The sequence below is a fragment of the Penicillium roqueforti genome, assembly GCF_015533775.1.
Source record: "Penicillium roqueforti strain LCP96 04111 chromosome Unknown scaffold_02, whole genome shotgun sequence".
Taxonomy (NCBI): domain Eukaryota; kingdom Fungi; phylum Ascomycota; class Eurotiomycetes; order Eurotiales; family Aspergillaceae; genus Penicillium; species Penicillium roqueforti.
In genome coordinates, this window is record NW_024067566.1 from 1,690,948 (window position 1) to 1,706,703 (window position 15,756).

Below are 15,756 nucleotides of genomic sequence, written 5' to 3' on the forward strand. Positions count from 1 at the left end.
TCGCGATCCAAGAGCCGCTCAGTGGTATTAAATAGACCAAAAATAAATTTCAATTACTTCCTGGTCTGAAGTCTGAACTGTATATATAGGCTTGAGGCACAATATTACGGAGTAGAGACATGGAGGTTCGTCGGATTACCGGATTTAACGGAATATGTATTCCGGGTAAAATGAGGGGTGACGATCAGGTGACGAACCCCATACTATATAATCAATTCCAGTTTCCAGCTTGAAAGAGTCATAACACAACACAATATACATCCTTTCTTGCAATCTTCCGCGGTAGATATAAACATCATGTCTGACCTACCCAAGGTTCGTTGGGGTATCATTGGTATGTCTGTATTTATTCCCAATGGCTCTAAGTGTCGTGGTAAGCTAACGTTTTCCATAAGCTACCGGCCTGATCTCATCGTGGTTTGTGGAGGATCTGGTTTTCGACTGGCCAGAAAAGAAAGTTGAGCATGTTGTCCAAGCAATTGGCAGTTCCAATCTTGAAAAAGGCCAAGCATTTGCGAAAAAACACTGCCCGAAACAAAGCCCAAGCGTCTATAGCTCTTATGAAGAGGTCTATCGCGATGCAGACGTTGATATTGTTTATATAGGAACCCCACATGGGGTTCATTATCGGGATTGCATGGCGGCGATTTCCGCAGGGAAGAATATCCTGTGCGAAAAAGCTTTCACACTGAATGCCAAACAATCGCAGGAGGTATTCAATGCCGCTCGTGAGAAGAATGTATATGTGGCAGAAGCAATGTGGCTCCGACACCGACCGCTTTTCACCGAACTTCGGCGCTTGCTCCATGAAGAGAAGATCATTGGTGATGTGTTCCGGGTGTTCGCGGATTTTGCGTTGGGTATTGATGTTGCCACACGTCCGTCCACATCCCGATATCGCGACCTGAATTTGGGAGCGGGGTCATTGCTAGATATCGGAGTGTATTCGCTTACTTGGACGAGAATGGCACTGACTGGAAATGGGTCTGATCAGTCAGAGAAGCCGCGGATTGTGGCCGCGCAGAGCCATGAAGCAGGAATTGAAGAGACAACCAGTGCCATCTTGCAGTATCCCTCGACTGGAAGGCAGGGTATCGTTACTTCAACCACCAAAGCCCCCGGAAGTCCCGGTCAAGTCTTTGCGGTTATACACGGGACCAATGGGTACGTCGAGGTCGAGGGTAGGATGCCATCTGCGCCGGAATCCTTTACTGTGTGGAAGAGGCCTCAAGGGAATCCCGACCATGCGCTTTTCCCGAGGGAACAGTGTCAAGGGAAGAAATACGACTTTCCGCCCCTGGGGCGTGGCTTTGTCTATGAGGCTGAACATACGGCACTTGATATCCTCGAAGGCCGGAAAGAGAGCAGGACTATGCCGTGGGCGGAGACAATTTATATGATGGAGATCATGGACGAGATACGACGACAGGGTAACACAGTCTATCCTGGAGAGTGATGGGGCTCTAGATATGTATCTTTGTTCTAAGGGTATCAAAAAATATCACCGGAAAATACATCTAAAAGCAATCTGTAATTGTAGATCTATATGGATGGCAGCAGCAGTAATATGAAAGGCACACTGGTAAAGATTTACGTATGAAACTGCCCCGCTCTAAGGTTAACCTTGAGTGGATCCCGGCAGTCGTCCACCCAGGTGGATCCTATGCAACCCGGAAGTCTGGTGGTAATCTACTCCGTACAATTGATGATATTCCATATGCCACTGCGCTGTACGTAAAATGATAGGGCGTTTTGGGGCGATTGAGCGTTCTTCCTCGAAAATATTCAAATGGCGGTGAGCGAAGCGAGGCCCTTCCAACAATCTGCTCTCATTGTTAGAAGGTTCTCATTTTTCTTTCGTACATTATCTGCTAGTTCCGTTGACCCTCCTAACCTCCTTCACCAATATGACGAAATATGTTGTTTACGGCCTTGAGAGCGCAATCAATGCTTTCTTTAGCTCGAGTACCACTACAACGAGACAGCAATGCGATGACTTCGCCATCGCTCGTGCTGGTGGTGTCTCTACTCCTTTACAGATGCAAGGAGTGTGCAGTTATACAGTGACAGCGGGACCCGACAAGTCCAGGATCTTCCAGTTTCGATGCGAGGACTCTACGATTGATATTGGTAATATCAGTCTTGCCAAGGCAGTCCATCCCGAGTTCATTGCCAGCTGCAAGTATCTCGGGACCTTCGGCAATTTACAGCCACTCCATATCTACGAGATGGAGAACCTGTCTGGAATCACTCATATCATAGCGCGCATTCCACCAGGCGACATGTCCCGACAAAGTAATACCATCAAAGACCTTGCTAGGTATGTCTAGGAAATTTGTGGCCTCGTTGACAAAAGCTGACATTATCGAATAGGTTCTTTGCACAGTCGTGGAACAACGATCGACGACCATACTCAGATGACACCGCTATCTTACTTAAGGAGTTTCAGTCTAATTTTGACCTTCTTGCTCAAGACCTGCCGTCCCGCTTTGCACCGAACTTAGATATGGTTCGTAAGGAGCTCCCGTTACTCTTCTCAGGAGCGCTCCCATTTGTTCTCAGCCACCAGGATCTTAACATGATGAACCTCCTTATCGATCCAGAAACTGGAAATATGACAGGGATTGTCGATTGGGCGGAATCTAGAATTCTACCGTTCGGTTTCGCGCTTTACGGGCTTGATAATATTTTGGGCCTGATGGGTTCAACGGGGTGGCACTACTATGATAACCACCGCAAGTTCGAGAACCTCTTCTGGAAAACCTTTCGAGAAGAAGCTAATGATTTCTCCGATGCTGATTTGCGTTTGACCCGCGTTGCGAGAATGGCCGGGCTTTTTTACCATTATGGATTCTTATTTGACATTAAAGGTACGGTGGAAAGTGTGCGGATGGACCAGGCTGATGGTTCCCTCGCATATCTCGATGCTTTCTGTACTTCTTGTTATGAAGGCAGACAGCGTGGGTGACAAGGTGTCTGTTTCTATTATATTGAAATTATACTGCGAACATATACATTGGTAGTCGGTCAATTAAGTAGATATATCACACTAGAAAGAAATGATTATAGTACTATAGGGATGCAAAGGACCAGATACCTGGTTTCTAGGCGCAGCTCCTGTACTCTGATTCCCCGCTTCGTACCCGCGTCGTGTCACTTGGCAAGGGCCGGGTATTGTCGGTGGGACCTGTATCCTCCATTTCGCATAGGAGTCAAGTGTCTCTTCACTATAAACCATACAGAGTTTTTGTCATTTTTACTTTCACCGGCTACTCATGTATAGATGAATCTTCATCTTCTGTCCTTAGGCAAGAAATAGAAGTATGGAGAATGATACATAATTCTAGAAACTGTTACGGATAGAAATGAAGCATAGAAGAGAGAGCGGAGGCAACGACACGGTTGATCTGTTTGCCTCGAGTTACACAAATGCAATTTTCTCATCTGAAACATTTTGGACCATGAAAGAACATACGAGTAGAAATTTAATTTGCAACCATAAACCGAGAGCTCCAATCACCGTGTAGGAAATAGACTTTCCATGCTGTTGGATTCGCTGAACCGTTCCCAGCCAGTTGATGTATTCGTAGCCCGAATCCAGTAGCACCCAGACCCATTCTTCGTCACGACAGCCACAGGCGCTATTGTGATGTTCCATGTGTTTACAATCATAGGGCTGACAAATATGACTGACGCTCTTTGCCCATGAAGACTAGCACCGGAGAAATCAAGGCCCGTATAATCGAATGTTGTCCAGTGGGATACCACAGCAAAGCCTAGATTTACAGTGCCACGTAGCGCTAAGGTGAAAGTCTTGGATGTGTGATCTTCGGAGAATCGAAGGCTCTGCTGGACAGATATCGGAGATGTATATTGCAGTGTTGCGAGGCGTATATCTCGTGCAATCTCGGCAACCGATTCTTTTTTCAGCTGCTGAGTAGAGAATTTACACCGAAGAGCGCCAACACTACAACGAATGTAGTATGTCCCGGCCTTCGGGGGTTCAAGAAAGCGGCGAAAGTTTATAATCCCAAAGTAGTCCACTGGATTGGGCGATATAGCTGAAGGTTGAGGGGAATAGACGGATTTAAGATACCATGCAGCGATAACATCATTTCGTGTAAGTTGAATCTCGGAGGAACAATCTTTCAGCTCAGTCTGTGATTTCATCCGCAATTCGTCGACCCATGCGCCTGGAATGTAGATAAACTTGGTTGTGAACTCCTCAAGTAGCCCAAACTTCATAGCAAGGATAGTCAGCAGCACATGCCAAACAGTCATTGCTAGTTTAAATATCCCACTGTCATAATTTTGCGCATGTGTCTGGTAGTGGAAATTGGACTCCGTTTCGGTGCACTCAGTTTTGACTTTTATCAGATCAGACATTCGGACATTCCCGGCATCAGGTGGAAGAGCAAACAAAGGGATTGGCCTATTAGACAATAGGTCAGAAAATGCTTTAACCACTTCCCAACAATCATTGCCGTCACATATATGGTGCGTTATTCCAAAACAGAGCAAAGTAGCATCTCGTAGAAGAGTAACACGAAGCCGGAAATTGTTTGTGCGGCTAGTAGAGACATTGAATATGAATTTGTCATCAACTGAAGATATTTCCGGGCTTTTCATGATGTTTGGCTCATTGCTATACTGGTCGTGGTGGATTGGAAGATAGGTAGCCAGTGATTCATCAATAGCCCTGCTAGCGAAATCGACAGTAGAACCACAGGTGAAGGACCATGGCTTTGTCTATAAAATGATATGAGCAGGCTGTAGTAGCGGTAAGATAAACTCACTCACATCCTTGATTAGATCACCGCCAAGTATTGGCCATAATCCAACTAACTCGGTGAGTTTCCCCTTCAGAATAGCCGAATCGAGAACCGCATCGACAATCAAGCCCGTATAGATGGTACTTAGATTTCCTAAAGAGCTAACACTGTTGCAAGTGTATTTCGTAGAGCCCAATTTTGGACCCTCCATTTTTAGGTTGAGAGAGACTGAGATGGGGTGAGATTCTTTCGTATATGAATTATTGAGAGAGTTCTCTCGGGGATTTGATAGAAAATGCGAGTACTTTTGTACTCCTGTACCCTTTTCTTCACTGTTTATTACGAGTAACCTCGGGGCAAATAGAGATTATCTTCTAGATATGAACTGTAGGACATATGTAGTACTAACATTTATTTGCTTTTTTCCTTTGTTTCCCCTTTTCGTCTTTGCTGCTATTTTACTCGATCATTAAACATCGTAATTTTTTCAAGCACATACAGCGAATGTAATAATACATTGGAACGGGGACAAGTCTCGTGGAGGTTGAATAGACTCCTCGTCCTTGACTCAATTGGCGATTACAATCTCTTTGCTACTGTCTGGAAGTCTGCATATGGTCCTGAACAGGGCCTAGGGCAATATTTCTTACGGCAGCGGCGTTTACCTCACTACAACCGGCTTCACAATGAATATCAACAGGTGGATCGTCCGCTTTGGAAGATTGAAAGAGATGAAAAGGATTACTTTCGAAAGGACTTCAGAAACACAATAGCTAAGAAGCTGACGCTTGTGTCAGAATGGAAGACCCAGTATACGCACAATGATCTACTCAGACTTCGGAAAGATATGTTTATCGCTTCTCCCAAAATGTGGAAGTGGATCCAACAATTCATACAGGACTGGGAAGAGATGCCTTGATCTGCTCCAAAAATCAGAATTCATTTTTCCTTCATTTTTTTCATGATATCTACTCTACGAAGTTTACGGATACAAATCAGCCATTCATGGTCCATGGCATGAAAAGCACGAAGCCAACAGCCAGATGGATCGTATTCCAACTCCAATTCTGGCTAGTGGTAGGATGTATATAAACCGAAAACAAACATCGTGGGAGAGCTGGGGCATTCCATGGTTGCATGGATATGTGGAGACCCCGGGTCCACTAATATACTTCCCGCCGGGCAGTGACCAATCACATTGTAACTAAATGACCCACACTGTCCGACCTCAAATGTAGACGACTTCGAAGGAAAACAAATATGTGCTTCTCTTTGATTGAGTTATCCTTAGCGCAGGGGCCATGCTAACTTTTCTTCTCTATATTCTATGTCACCATATGCACGAGTGAAGTAGAGCTCAATATAGCCCCTGCCTCAAGGGTCGGCTCGGGGGTCATCTTCCGATCTCCCCCAGCAACTCGGGTCGGATGCGGGGTGACTGACGCTAGGCACTCCAACTGCCCCTCGCTCGGTACCACTCCGTGGTACATCACTTGATTGACCGTGACAGGTTTATCCGGCAGCATGGAAATAGAGGGGAAGACAGAGGGTATAAGAACTGCTGGCAACGGTCGGCCCTTGAAGCAGATAGCATACCCCTGGGTCGTTGCCTGAGCTGTACTGCTATAACGCCTGTTCAAATTTTGTGCAAATCTACCATAATCAAGATGGCAACAACATTAACCGGCGGAAACCCACACATCATTCAACTACCCAAAACTCCCAAAACTACCTCCGACGTATCCCCCGATCCGCAAATCATCGCCCAGCAATGGCTTTCGGCTCTCGAATTTCAAATCTCCCGTCCAGAAAATTTGAACATTAGAGAGCTATTCCAAGCTGAGTCCTGGTGGCGCGACATGCTGGCGCTGGACTGGGACATGCGCACCGTACGCTCAGCCGCCGAGATTCAAAGCTTCCTGAGCAAGCAACAACCCAAGGCAAAATTGTCCAAATTTCGACTGCAGGATACGGGCAAGTTTCAGCCACGTCTGGAGCAGGTCGTCGACGGATTGAGCTGGATATCTTCCATATTCTTCTTCGAGACTGCCGTTGGCACTGGAACGGGTATGTTGCGTTTAACCCAGGCAGAGAATGGAGTTTGGAAGGCCTATGCTATTTATACGTCATTGCAGGAGCTCGACTCGGCTCAGGAGCCTCTCGGGAAGCGTCGTGCTGAGGGGACGAATGAGTCGATGCCTGGTGGTCTGGCTGGGGGCACATGGATCGAGCGCAGGAATCGACAGAAGGAGCTTTTGAATGAGGAGCCCACTACTTTAATTGTCGGGGCCGGTAAGGAATTTCTATGTTAAGACGGTTGTCTGTGATTGAGATACTAACAGTCAATAGGCCAAGCTGGATTGAATATAGGTGCACGTTTACAGAGCCTCGGCGTGTCGTGCTTAATTGTCGACAAGAACGAGCGCGTTGGAGATAATTGGCGTAACAGGTACCGGGTAAGCGACATTGAAAGGACTCGATCTATGCTATGGAGAGAAATACTGATTTATCGCGATGCAGACACTTGTTACGCACGATCCGGCCGAATTCACACACATGGCCTATCTGCCCTTCCCGCAGAACTGGCCACAGTTTACACCGAAAGACAAGCTGGGTGACTGGTTTGAAGCATACGCCAGCATTATGGAGTTGAATATCTGGATGCAAACCTCAATCGTCTCAGCAGAGTACCACGAAGCTGTAGGCCAGTGGACGGTTGTCCTCGCTCGCAGCGACGGGTCCCAACGCACCCTCCGACCTCGTCACCTTGTATGGTGTACAGGACATTCAGGCGAGGCAAAGGTTCCCTCCTTCCCGGGCCAAAACTCTTTCCAGGGTAATGTGTACCACGCTAGCCAGCACCGCGATGCGTCGGAAAGTGATGTACGTGGCAAGAAGGTTATTGTCGTCGGGACTGGTAACAGCGGTCATGATATCGCGCAGAACTTTTATGAGAACGGCGCAGATGTCACTATGCTACAGCGCAGCGGGACATATGTTATAACTGCCGACAAGGGTGTCTTCATGATGCACAGTGGAATGCATGAAGATGGCGGGTACGTTCTCAAAGTCTTTCCTATCTCCCACCCCATATTCACATAATATTAATACCAAACGTGTAGGCCACCGACCGAAGAATGTGACATCGTCTGTGAGAGTCTCCCCTGGCCTGTTCAATTTGCTTTGAGTGTACATATGACGAAGAAAATTGCCGACGCCGAAAAGGAGACCCTAGATGGACTCCGTCGGGCTGGCTTTGAACTTGATTTCGGGATAGATGGCGCTGGCATTTCACGTGCATACTTTACCCGCGGTGGAGGTTATTATATAGACGTCGGGTGCAGTCAGCTTATCATCGATGGCAAAATCAAGGTCAATCACAATCCGGGCGGTATTACTGGCTTTGGGACTCACGGGCTGCTTTTGGCGAACGGTGATTCCCTGCCAGCAGATGTTGTTGTCCTTGCCACCGGATATGATAATATGCGCACGACAGTGAGGAAAGTCTTGGGTGACAAGGTCGCGGATCGGTGTTCCGATGTTTGGGATCTGGATTCAGAGGGAGAGCTTCGAGCTGTAAGCTGCCATTTACTCCGACGATCGTCTTAAAATAAATGCTAATCACACTGTTCAGATGTGGCGCCCCAGTGGCCATCCGGGATTCTGGTACTTCGGCGGAAACCTCGCCTTATGCCGGATCTACTCTAAGTTTCTCGCACTCCAAATCAAGGCTGTCGAGTCTGGAATATCAAACGGTGTACGACAGTAGATGGGGAGAGGGCCTTTGTGATTGTTCAAATTGCATTTCATGTGTAATCAAAGAAATATTGCAACTTTGATACTGCAATTTGACACATTAATATTATCTATTCCGATAGATGAATAAACTCCGACGATGCGTCATACCCCAAATGGCGTGTCGCACCACAGTAGCCTCTCAGCTTCCAGCTCCTCCTCATATGTATCTCCCGTGAATGCATCACTAATGACAGCTTGTATTTCTCGGGGCGGCTGCGCATCATAAAAAAGCTTTGTAAAATCCCAATATTCAGGATAGAAGCCGGCAATTCCCAGTCCACAATTGCAGACACGCGCCCAAGGTCAATAAGAATATTGCTGGGACTCAGGTCCGCATGGGTGAAGACAGACCGGTACGGACGCGCGTGGACAGCCGCAATATTTTCCCTTGTCGCATTGAGCTCGTATTTATGGATGAGGAAGGAATTGAATTCAACAGTCTGGTAAAACGGACCACATATGCCGGAGGAGAAACAATAATCAAACAGTGGGCCACCAAGAGTGCCTCCAAAGCAGTACGGGGTCTGCAGCTCGGATGTTTTAGCAGGGGTCAAAAATGCCTGCAGAAGAGGATAAAGAGAGCCCTATAGTAGTTTGGCAATTTAGTTAGATTTCTGTTTCTCGGTCTGGGCTCAAAATTTCCCAATAAGCACCTACCTCCGGATCCATGTCGCTGTCATTGAAAAGGTTCAATGGGATCACCCAGACATGATCGAACCGAACGGATACATTGGGGTCCGATGGTCTCTGGTCTAGCATAAGACAGTGTGAATTGCCTCGAGCTTCAACGAGTGTTTGTGCTTGAGATGAGACTGAGTCTCGTCTGGTGACTGCTCTTATGCTTAGCGGAGATATGGAGGCCATCGGGCATTCTGGGGAGGCTGGTTTTCGACTAACACTTCGTAACCAGTCGCTTCCATTCAATTTTTGACTCATCCAGGACTTCCTCCGGAGAACAAGCAGGGCGATCATGAATCCTTTCCCAGATATAGCAAGCAGCATATTCTGGATCAACGGCCTCATCTAAAAATGCTCTCCAGATCTCGTGCTCGGTGAGTGTGAGCTGGGCAGATTCAATGAGCCGGATAGTCGCGTGATACCTAGCTATTGAAGATTGAAGCCATTCTCGGAGATGAGCGAATGGTATTTCTATGGAACTATATCAGAAGCTACAATAAACCTATTGTGGTTCCGTTCTCTCTGATGTTGGTCCAACTCTGAAGTCGGACCGTTGGATGCCAAGGTCGGATGGACCTCGGGCTAAGCGCTCTCCCACCCCAGATCGTGGTAAGTGATCCAGGTGTCCTCCCTTGCTGAGGATGATCTGCCAGAGATGTATCGTTCTCTTCGTGGGGCTTTGCGACCTTTTTCTGTCTTTGAAATGACGTGCAGATTAATTTACTCCAGTTTTGGACAAGTTTGGAAAAGTCTAAAAAATACTTTTTCCACCCGCCACACGAGGCGTTGTTGTTTACCTTCCTAAAAGAGAAGAGCTAACCGGACACGTGACCGGCTTTTTCGTTCACCGGCAAACATATCCCCATCAGGAATTTGACAGGCATTCGGACCAAACCCAAGCCACAGCTACGACCGATACACCTCGGTAGGTTTTCGATTCCGTTGCTAGAAGGCGTGGTTGGTTAGCGTTGTATTGTTAAAATTGCATAAAGAAACGGCAATCATGAGCGAAAGAGGGTCGGAAATTGTCTATCGAGCGGAAAATGTCCCAATTCGCTTCTTTAAAGCATGTCGATGGTGCAGGAGACAAAAGATGCGATGTGATGCGCGCAGCCAAGTCCCCTGCTTCCGCTGTCGTTCTACCGGCCGGGATTGCATTCTGGATCCGATCGATGATGGCCGGCGACGAAATGATCGCCGGCGGAAAACAACAACCCCCGCAAGGTGAGAATAAAATTATCGGTCTTAGAAATGAGAACAGCGAGCTAATATACTGTCAAAGAAGCACTGCTTCGCCGCTAGACCCTAGGACGGGATACCACACTCCGGTAACAAGAGATCAGGGGTTCTCGCCTGCCACAGTGCAAGACGGTGGTTTTACCACTCCGATTGATTCTTTGCCCGATTCTACTGGATTAGGCAGCTTACAGCGGTCTTATACATCTGATACGAATGGACCGGAATCTCAGCAGCTTAGCCCCAATGAAATGATCGCGCCTGCGTCAGCGGTACACTCTATGTCCGTGAATTTGCTAGACACTAATGATGTGAGCCCTAATCCAACCATTTACCTAATTGGCATTATTCTAACATAGCAAGATCTTTATGGAAAGCTCTGTTAAGGGTGACCCTAGGGGGGATGTCGTCGCTAGAGGAATCGTCAGTGAGGAGCTTGCTCGTGTCATGTATGAGAGGTATGGTACTGACAGCCAAATGAAACTGCAAACAATTATAACCAAATCTAACTCCTCGGCTCAAGGTTCACGGGTGGATCGAAGAACTTTCTTCCTCTTTTTGATCCGATCAGAGACACATTCGACTCTGTCCGTTCAAGATCCTTGTTTTGCTTTACGGTTATTATCTATCTGGCTAGTCGCGCTGTGACAGATTTGCGCGGAGACACGCATATGCAGCGTGTTCTACAAGATGAGGCACAACGTTTGGCCGAAGACAGCTTCTTCGAGCGACCCACTAAACTAGAAACAGTCCAGGGAATGATTCTCCTGGCTGCCTACTCTGAAAAGACATGGTTCTCGATTGCTCTTATTCTTCGCACCGCCTTAGATTCTGGATTGGAGAAATCTTTGGACACTTTGCTGTCCCAAGAAAATATACCCCGAAGTTCGCTCTCAGCTTCTATGGCTGATCGAGAACTCGTATGGAAGACAAGAACCTGGTTGATCACTTTCATATTGGAGTTGGACGTCGCATCTGGTACGGGACGCAAATCACGCATTGCCGAGGTCGATGTGGTGAAGTTGCGCAGATTCCTTGACTATCCGCTCTCGCTGCCCTTTGATATGCGTACTGTCTGTATTATTGAGCTTCATCAACTTCGAGGTAAAGCGAACAAACCTACACGTGCGATTTATGTGTCAACTATTAACATAACATATGGCAGGCAATTCTCGTGTGGTTATTGATAACACTTCAACTGTTAGCGATATTGTGTCTACAGAACTTCCGGCCATTATGACAAGATTGCAAAACTGGTGGACGACATGGGACGAGATCCATGAAAGTAGGTTGGCCTTTCTTGCTTTGATACAACTACAATCCGGATCAACTCTGACTCGAACAAATTTGAAGACAATGGTTTTCATATAGGGGCGTTTCAACGCAGCAGTCTCAAGCTTATGCTTCTCTATGCCAGGATCTTTGTTTTCTGTGCTTCACTGGCACGGATTCAAAAATTACAACCGACGTGCACGGATTCAAACTCCGAGATCCTTGACCAGGATGTGATGAATCTATGGCAGTCCCTTGTTACGACCATCATGGACCAATTAAACTTTTTGATCAACGAGCCATCTTATCGCTGTCAATTACCCTGGGCGCCAACATATCCAGCTCTCACAATCGCTTTCGTCAGTAAGTTGATCATTTCCTCAATCGGTTGCATACAATTTGCTAATACAGACTTAGCAACATTCCCTCTTCGCATCGCCAGATGGCGTCCAAATCTGATCAATCAAACCCTTCTACTTGAAAGAGCAGAAAAGATCTGCGATTTCCTCAAGCAACCACCATATCCCGATATCCACCGGACTGTTTCCATCTTCGTCAACTACGCACGCGCCTTGATTGCCAGTCAGTGTCCGCAGAACAATAATAGTACAGATGTACCCATCGTGTCCGGTCAAAGTGAGGGCCCGCCATTCCAGGGAGCTGATAACCCCATGATCAACGGCCCGCCTCCATCAGGGGTGGGTCCCCTCGAGGATCTCCGCTACAGAACCGGCCCGACCATTCAGGCAGATAAAGTTTCAAATATGGTCTCAATGCCAAGTAGTGACCCATCTGCAGTGGCTAGAGCGCCGGTATCTCGGCTATCCGGCACCATGGAAGCACCGAACTGGACTGTATCAAACTCTATTGCAGATTCTTTTGGTCTGTTTGAGGAGGGGCAAAACGATATCTTTGATTTCTTGCCTATGATGCCATCGATTCCACAGTAACAACTACATACCTAATACAACTTATTGAATATTATCACTCCAATTCCACTGTCCAGCTGTGTAAATCGTGCAAGGGCCAAGTTCTAGCCTTGTAGATCAAAGCCGATACGTGTTCTATCGAACAACAAATTGGGCCGCAACGCGCAATGCGCAACGCAGTGTACTTGTTTATTCACGTGTGTTAAGTCACACCGGTCTAGATATCCACTCAAAATCCATCTTAGCAATCAATTTCTGCGTCAGGGGCAGCCATCCATGTCCGGATCCTGCCCGGCGCCGTGAGTGGATTGCCCTAACAGCCGGCCCCGCACCGGCGCCGGCTTCCCACCCAAAAAAATCGAAGTATACCGGTCTCTCATTGGCTTGTTGCCTACTTTAATATGATAGATAGAGGCATTATGCAAGATCAACACGTTCTAGCCAGGTGAGTCAAAGAATCTTCAGGATTTTTCAATCAAGGTCCGCTGGTTGCAATGGGAACGAGAAACTTTCTACTTGGCTTATATAGCGCTTGGTCCTCATCTACCGGTGTTCTTGAGAATCAGAATAAAAACATACTTCCAATCTTCTTCCTTTGTGTTCTAGCTGCCCCCACTTACTTGATGGTGCAATATGGCGTCAGAAACGAAACAATCTCTCAGGGCTCAGATAGCCGCCATCCTTTCTTCAGGTACGATCAACCTTATCCGGTATTTCCGGTCTGCTCTAACATATATTAGACAATGATGACGGTTTTGACGAGAGGTCTCTTGCCTCAACGGAGAAAAATCCAAAGTCAACTGGTGATTACCGAATAGTTGAACTGTCCCAAGATGAATTGCTTGTCGAGTTCCAGGAGAACTCTCCAAGAAACCCACCGAATTGGGCCTTTGTACGCACATTCATACATCTATATATTCCGAAGAATTGACTAACAAAACCAATAGAGCAAAAAGTTCTACAATGCCATTGTAGGGATATTTATAGTCCTCAATAGCGGCATATCATCCGCACTTCCTAGCAATGCAGTCCCCGCTATCATGCAGGACTTCCACGAGTCCGGAGACCAGCAAAAAGTCTTACCAACTGCCGTCTTTCTCATTGGCTACGTGGTTGGGCCTCTGCTATTCAGTCCATTGAGTGAAACCATTGGACGGAAACCCGTTCTCCTCTGGTCTTTCACTGTTTTTGTCCTCGCTACGCTTGGATGTGCTTTAGCGCCAAATTGGTCCTCTCTTCTCGTCTTTCGAACTATCTGTGGTCTGGCAGGGGCTGCTCCTCAGACAGTTGTTGGTGGTATTTATGCGGACTTGTTTTTCGATCTGCGAACCCGTGGTCGCGCGATGGCGATGTATATGTCGGTATGTTATGATCAATTACGTTAAAGGTAGAATATGTGAATAGTACTAATATGTATTCTAGGCTTGCAGTTTCGGTCCCATTCTGGGCCCGATCATCTCTGGATGCTCAGTCAAATATGGTTGGAGATGGCCTTTTAGGATTGACCTGATTCTGTCGGGTATTACCTGGCTGGCTCTGCTCCTCACGTCTGGTATGATTATCACTTGGACCAACAGTGGCATCAGCTAATCTCAAATTAAAATAGAAACTTTTGGCCCAGCAATCTTGAACCGACAATCTGCCAAATTGAGAAAACATTCGGGATCCAATCGATACTTTTCGCGTCAAGAGCTCAATCTGGACTCGAGATTCACTCCGATGGAAATCATCACTCGTCCCATCACGATGCTCTTTTTTGAGCCTATCATCACCTCAACATCCATCTATATCGCCCTCGCATATAGCCTGGTCTTCTTTTACTTTCAGGCCTATCCTATCATCTTTGAAGGTACTGCTCCATCTGGATTTCTCATTGATCTCCAATACTAACAATTGATCGATAGGTGTCTATGATTTCACCGTCGAGCAAACTTCCCTCACATATATCCCAAGTATGTGAATTTCTTTTCATAATATCCCCAGACATAGCTAACCATCACAGTTGGCATCGGCGCCGCATCCTCCGGCTTCGTCGCCCTCTACTACGACATGATCTACGAGAAAGCCAAAAAGCTCAACAAAGCCTGGACCTCCAGCGAAGAGTACCACCGACTCCCCATGTCCTGTATCGCCGGGCCCTGTCTAACAATCAGCATGTTCTGGCTCGCCTGGACAGCAAAGCCCACCATGCATTGGGTAGCACCCGTGATGTCCGGGTTCGTCTTCGGATTCGGATTCCAGACGATCTTCATTTCGCTTCTTACCTACGTGACCGATGCATACAAGATCTACTCTGCGAGTGCACTGGCCGCTTCTGTTATTGTACGGAGCATTGCTGGAGCGCTTTTCCCGCTCGCCGCCGAGCCGCTCTATAAATCTTTCGGGGTTTCATGGGCTACTTCCCTCCTTGGCTTTATTAGTCTGGCCTGCATTCCGATTCCTTTTGCTTTGATGCGATTCGGCCCTTGGATTCGTGAGAGAAGTCCCTTCTGCCAGAGGCTAATCTTGGAGGAGAAACTCAAGGCCAGTGGGTCAAATACACCTGTGCAAGTATAGAGAGAGAGGCATTCTTTTCGGGTTTTGCATTTTTGGCTTTGGATTCTGGGGAACCTGGTTTATTGGCCAGGAAATAAGTACGAAATAATGACTTGATACCTAATTTAATAAAAGTTATGATTTACAACTAGAATACGACGCCGAAAATAACCGCTTTTGAGGCCAGAAACGGCGGTCTTTCCACTCGTAACCCTAAAACACCACAATTCTGCAGCCCAGCACTTGAAGTCATCCTCGAGTCCTACTGCGGCCTTACCTATTGGGTTAGACAATTGCCTAAATAGGAAGCTACTCAATCGCTTGGCGCCAAGGCAGCACAGCACCTCAAGACCTACAAGTTGAAGTTGAAGTTGAATAGTCCAGATCGGTGGATCTATCCACCTCCACTTACTGTTCTTGGCGTATAATTAGCGTGGTATCTTCACAGATTCAAAATAATTTAATATCTAAGCAACGGCGCTCTCAAGCCTCAATCCAATATATGGTAGGGTCCCCGCGTATCACTAACAGCCTAG

The 15,756-nt window shown here is 47.0% G+C and overlaps 5 protein-coding genes across 5 annotated transcripts; all 5 read left to right on the plus strand.

Moving 5' to 3' along the window:
- Positions 1-297: 297 nt before the first annotated feature.
- On the plus strand, positions 298-1,456 carry LCP9604111_2113 (Gfo/Idh/MocA family protein; the record flags this gene model as incomplete). Its single annotated transcript, XM_039069555.1, has 2 exons — positions 298-334; positions 396-1,456. 2 exons carry the CDS (start codon positions 298-300, stop codon positions 1,454-1,456), a joined length of 1,098 nt encoding a protein of 365 aa, XP_038932240.1.
- A 451-nt stretch (positions 1,457-1,907) lies between these two features.
- On the plus strand, positions 1,908-2,968 carry LCP9604111_2114 (uncharacterized protein; the record flags this gene model as incomplete). The annotated part of the gene is made up of 2 exons (XM_039069556.1): positions 1,908-2,320; positions 2,374-2,968. The coding sequence occupies 2 exons, from the start codon at positions 1,908-1,910 to the stop codon at positions 2,966-2,968; spliced, it is 1,008 nt and encodes a 335-aa protein (XP_038932241.1).
- A 3,471-nt stretch (positions 2,969-6,439) lies between these two features.
- On the plus strand, positions 6,440-8,541 carry LCP9604111_2115 (putative flavin-binding monooxygenase; the record flags this gene model as incomplete). The annotated part of the gene is made up of 5 exons (XM_039069557.1): positions 6,440-7,064; positions 7,122-7,228; positions 7,293-7,828; positions 7,895-8,348; positions 8,407-8,541. The coding sequence occupies 5 exons, from the start codon at positions 6,440-6,442 to the stop codon at positions 8,539-8,541; spliced, it is 1,857 nt and encodes a 618-aa protein (XP_038932242.1).
- A 1,800-nt stretch (positions 8,542-10,341) lies between these two features.
- Positions 10,342-12,706, plus strand: LCP9604111_2116 (fungal specific transcription factor domain-containing protein; the record flags this gene model as incomplete). Its single annotated transcript, XM_039069558.1, has 7 exons — positions 10,342-10,472; positions 10,531-10,795; positions 10,848-10,942; positions 11,008-11,588; positions 11,650-11,769; positions 11,838-12,119; positions 12,174-12,706. The coding sequence occupies 7 exons, from the start codon at positions 10,342-10,344 to the stop codon at positions 12,704-12,706; spliced, it is 2,007 nt and encodes a 668-aa protein (XP_038932243.1).
- Positions 12,707-13,318: 612 nt separating this feature from the next.
- Positions 13,319-15,241, plus strand: LCP9604111_2117 (putative MFS multidrug transporter; the record flags this gene model as incomplete). Its single annotated transcript, XM_039069559.1, has 7 exons — positions 13,319-13,376; positions 13,426-13,577; positions 13,633-14,046; positions 14,108-14,237; positions 14,292-14,534; positions 14,590-14,637; positions 14,688-15,241. The coding sequence occupies 7 exons, from the start codon at positions 13,319-13,321 to the stop codon at positions 15,239-15,241; spliced, it is 1,599 nt and encodes a 532-aa protein (XP_038932244.1).
- Between the last annotated feature and the right edge of the window lie 515 nt (positions 15,242-15,756).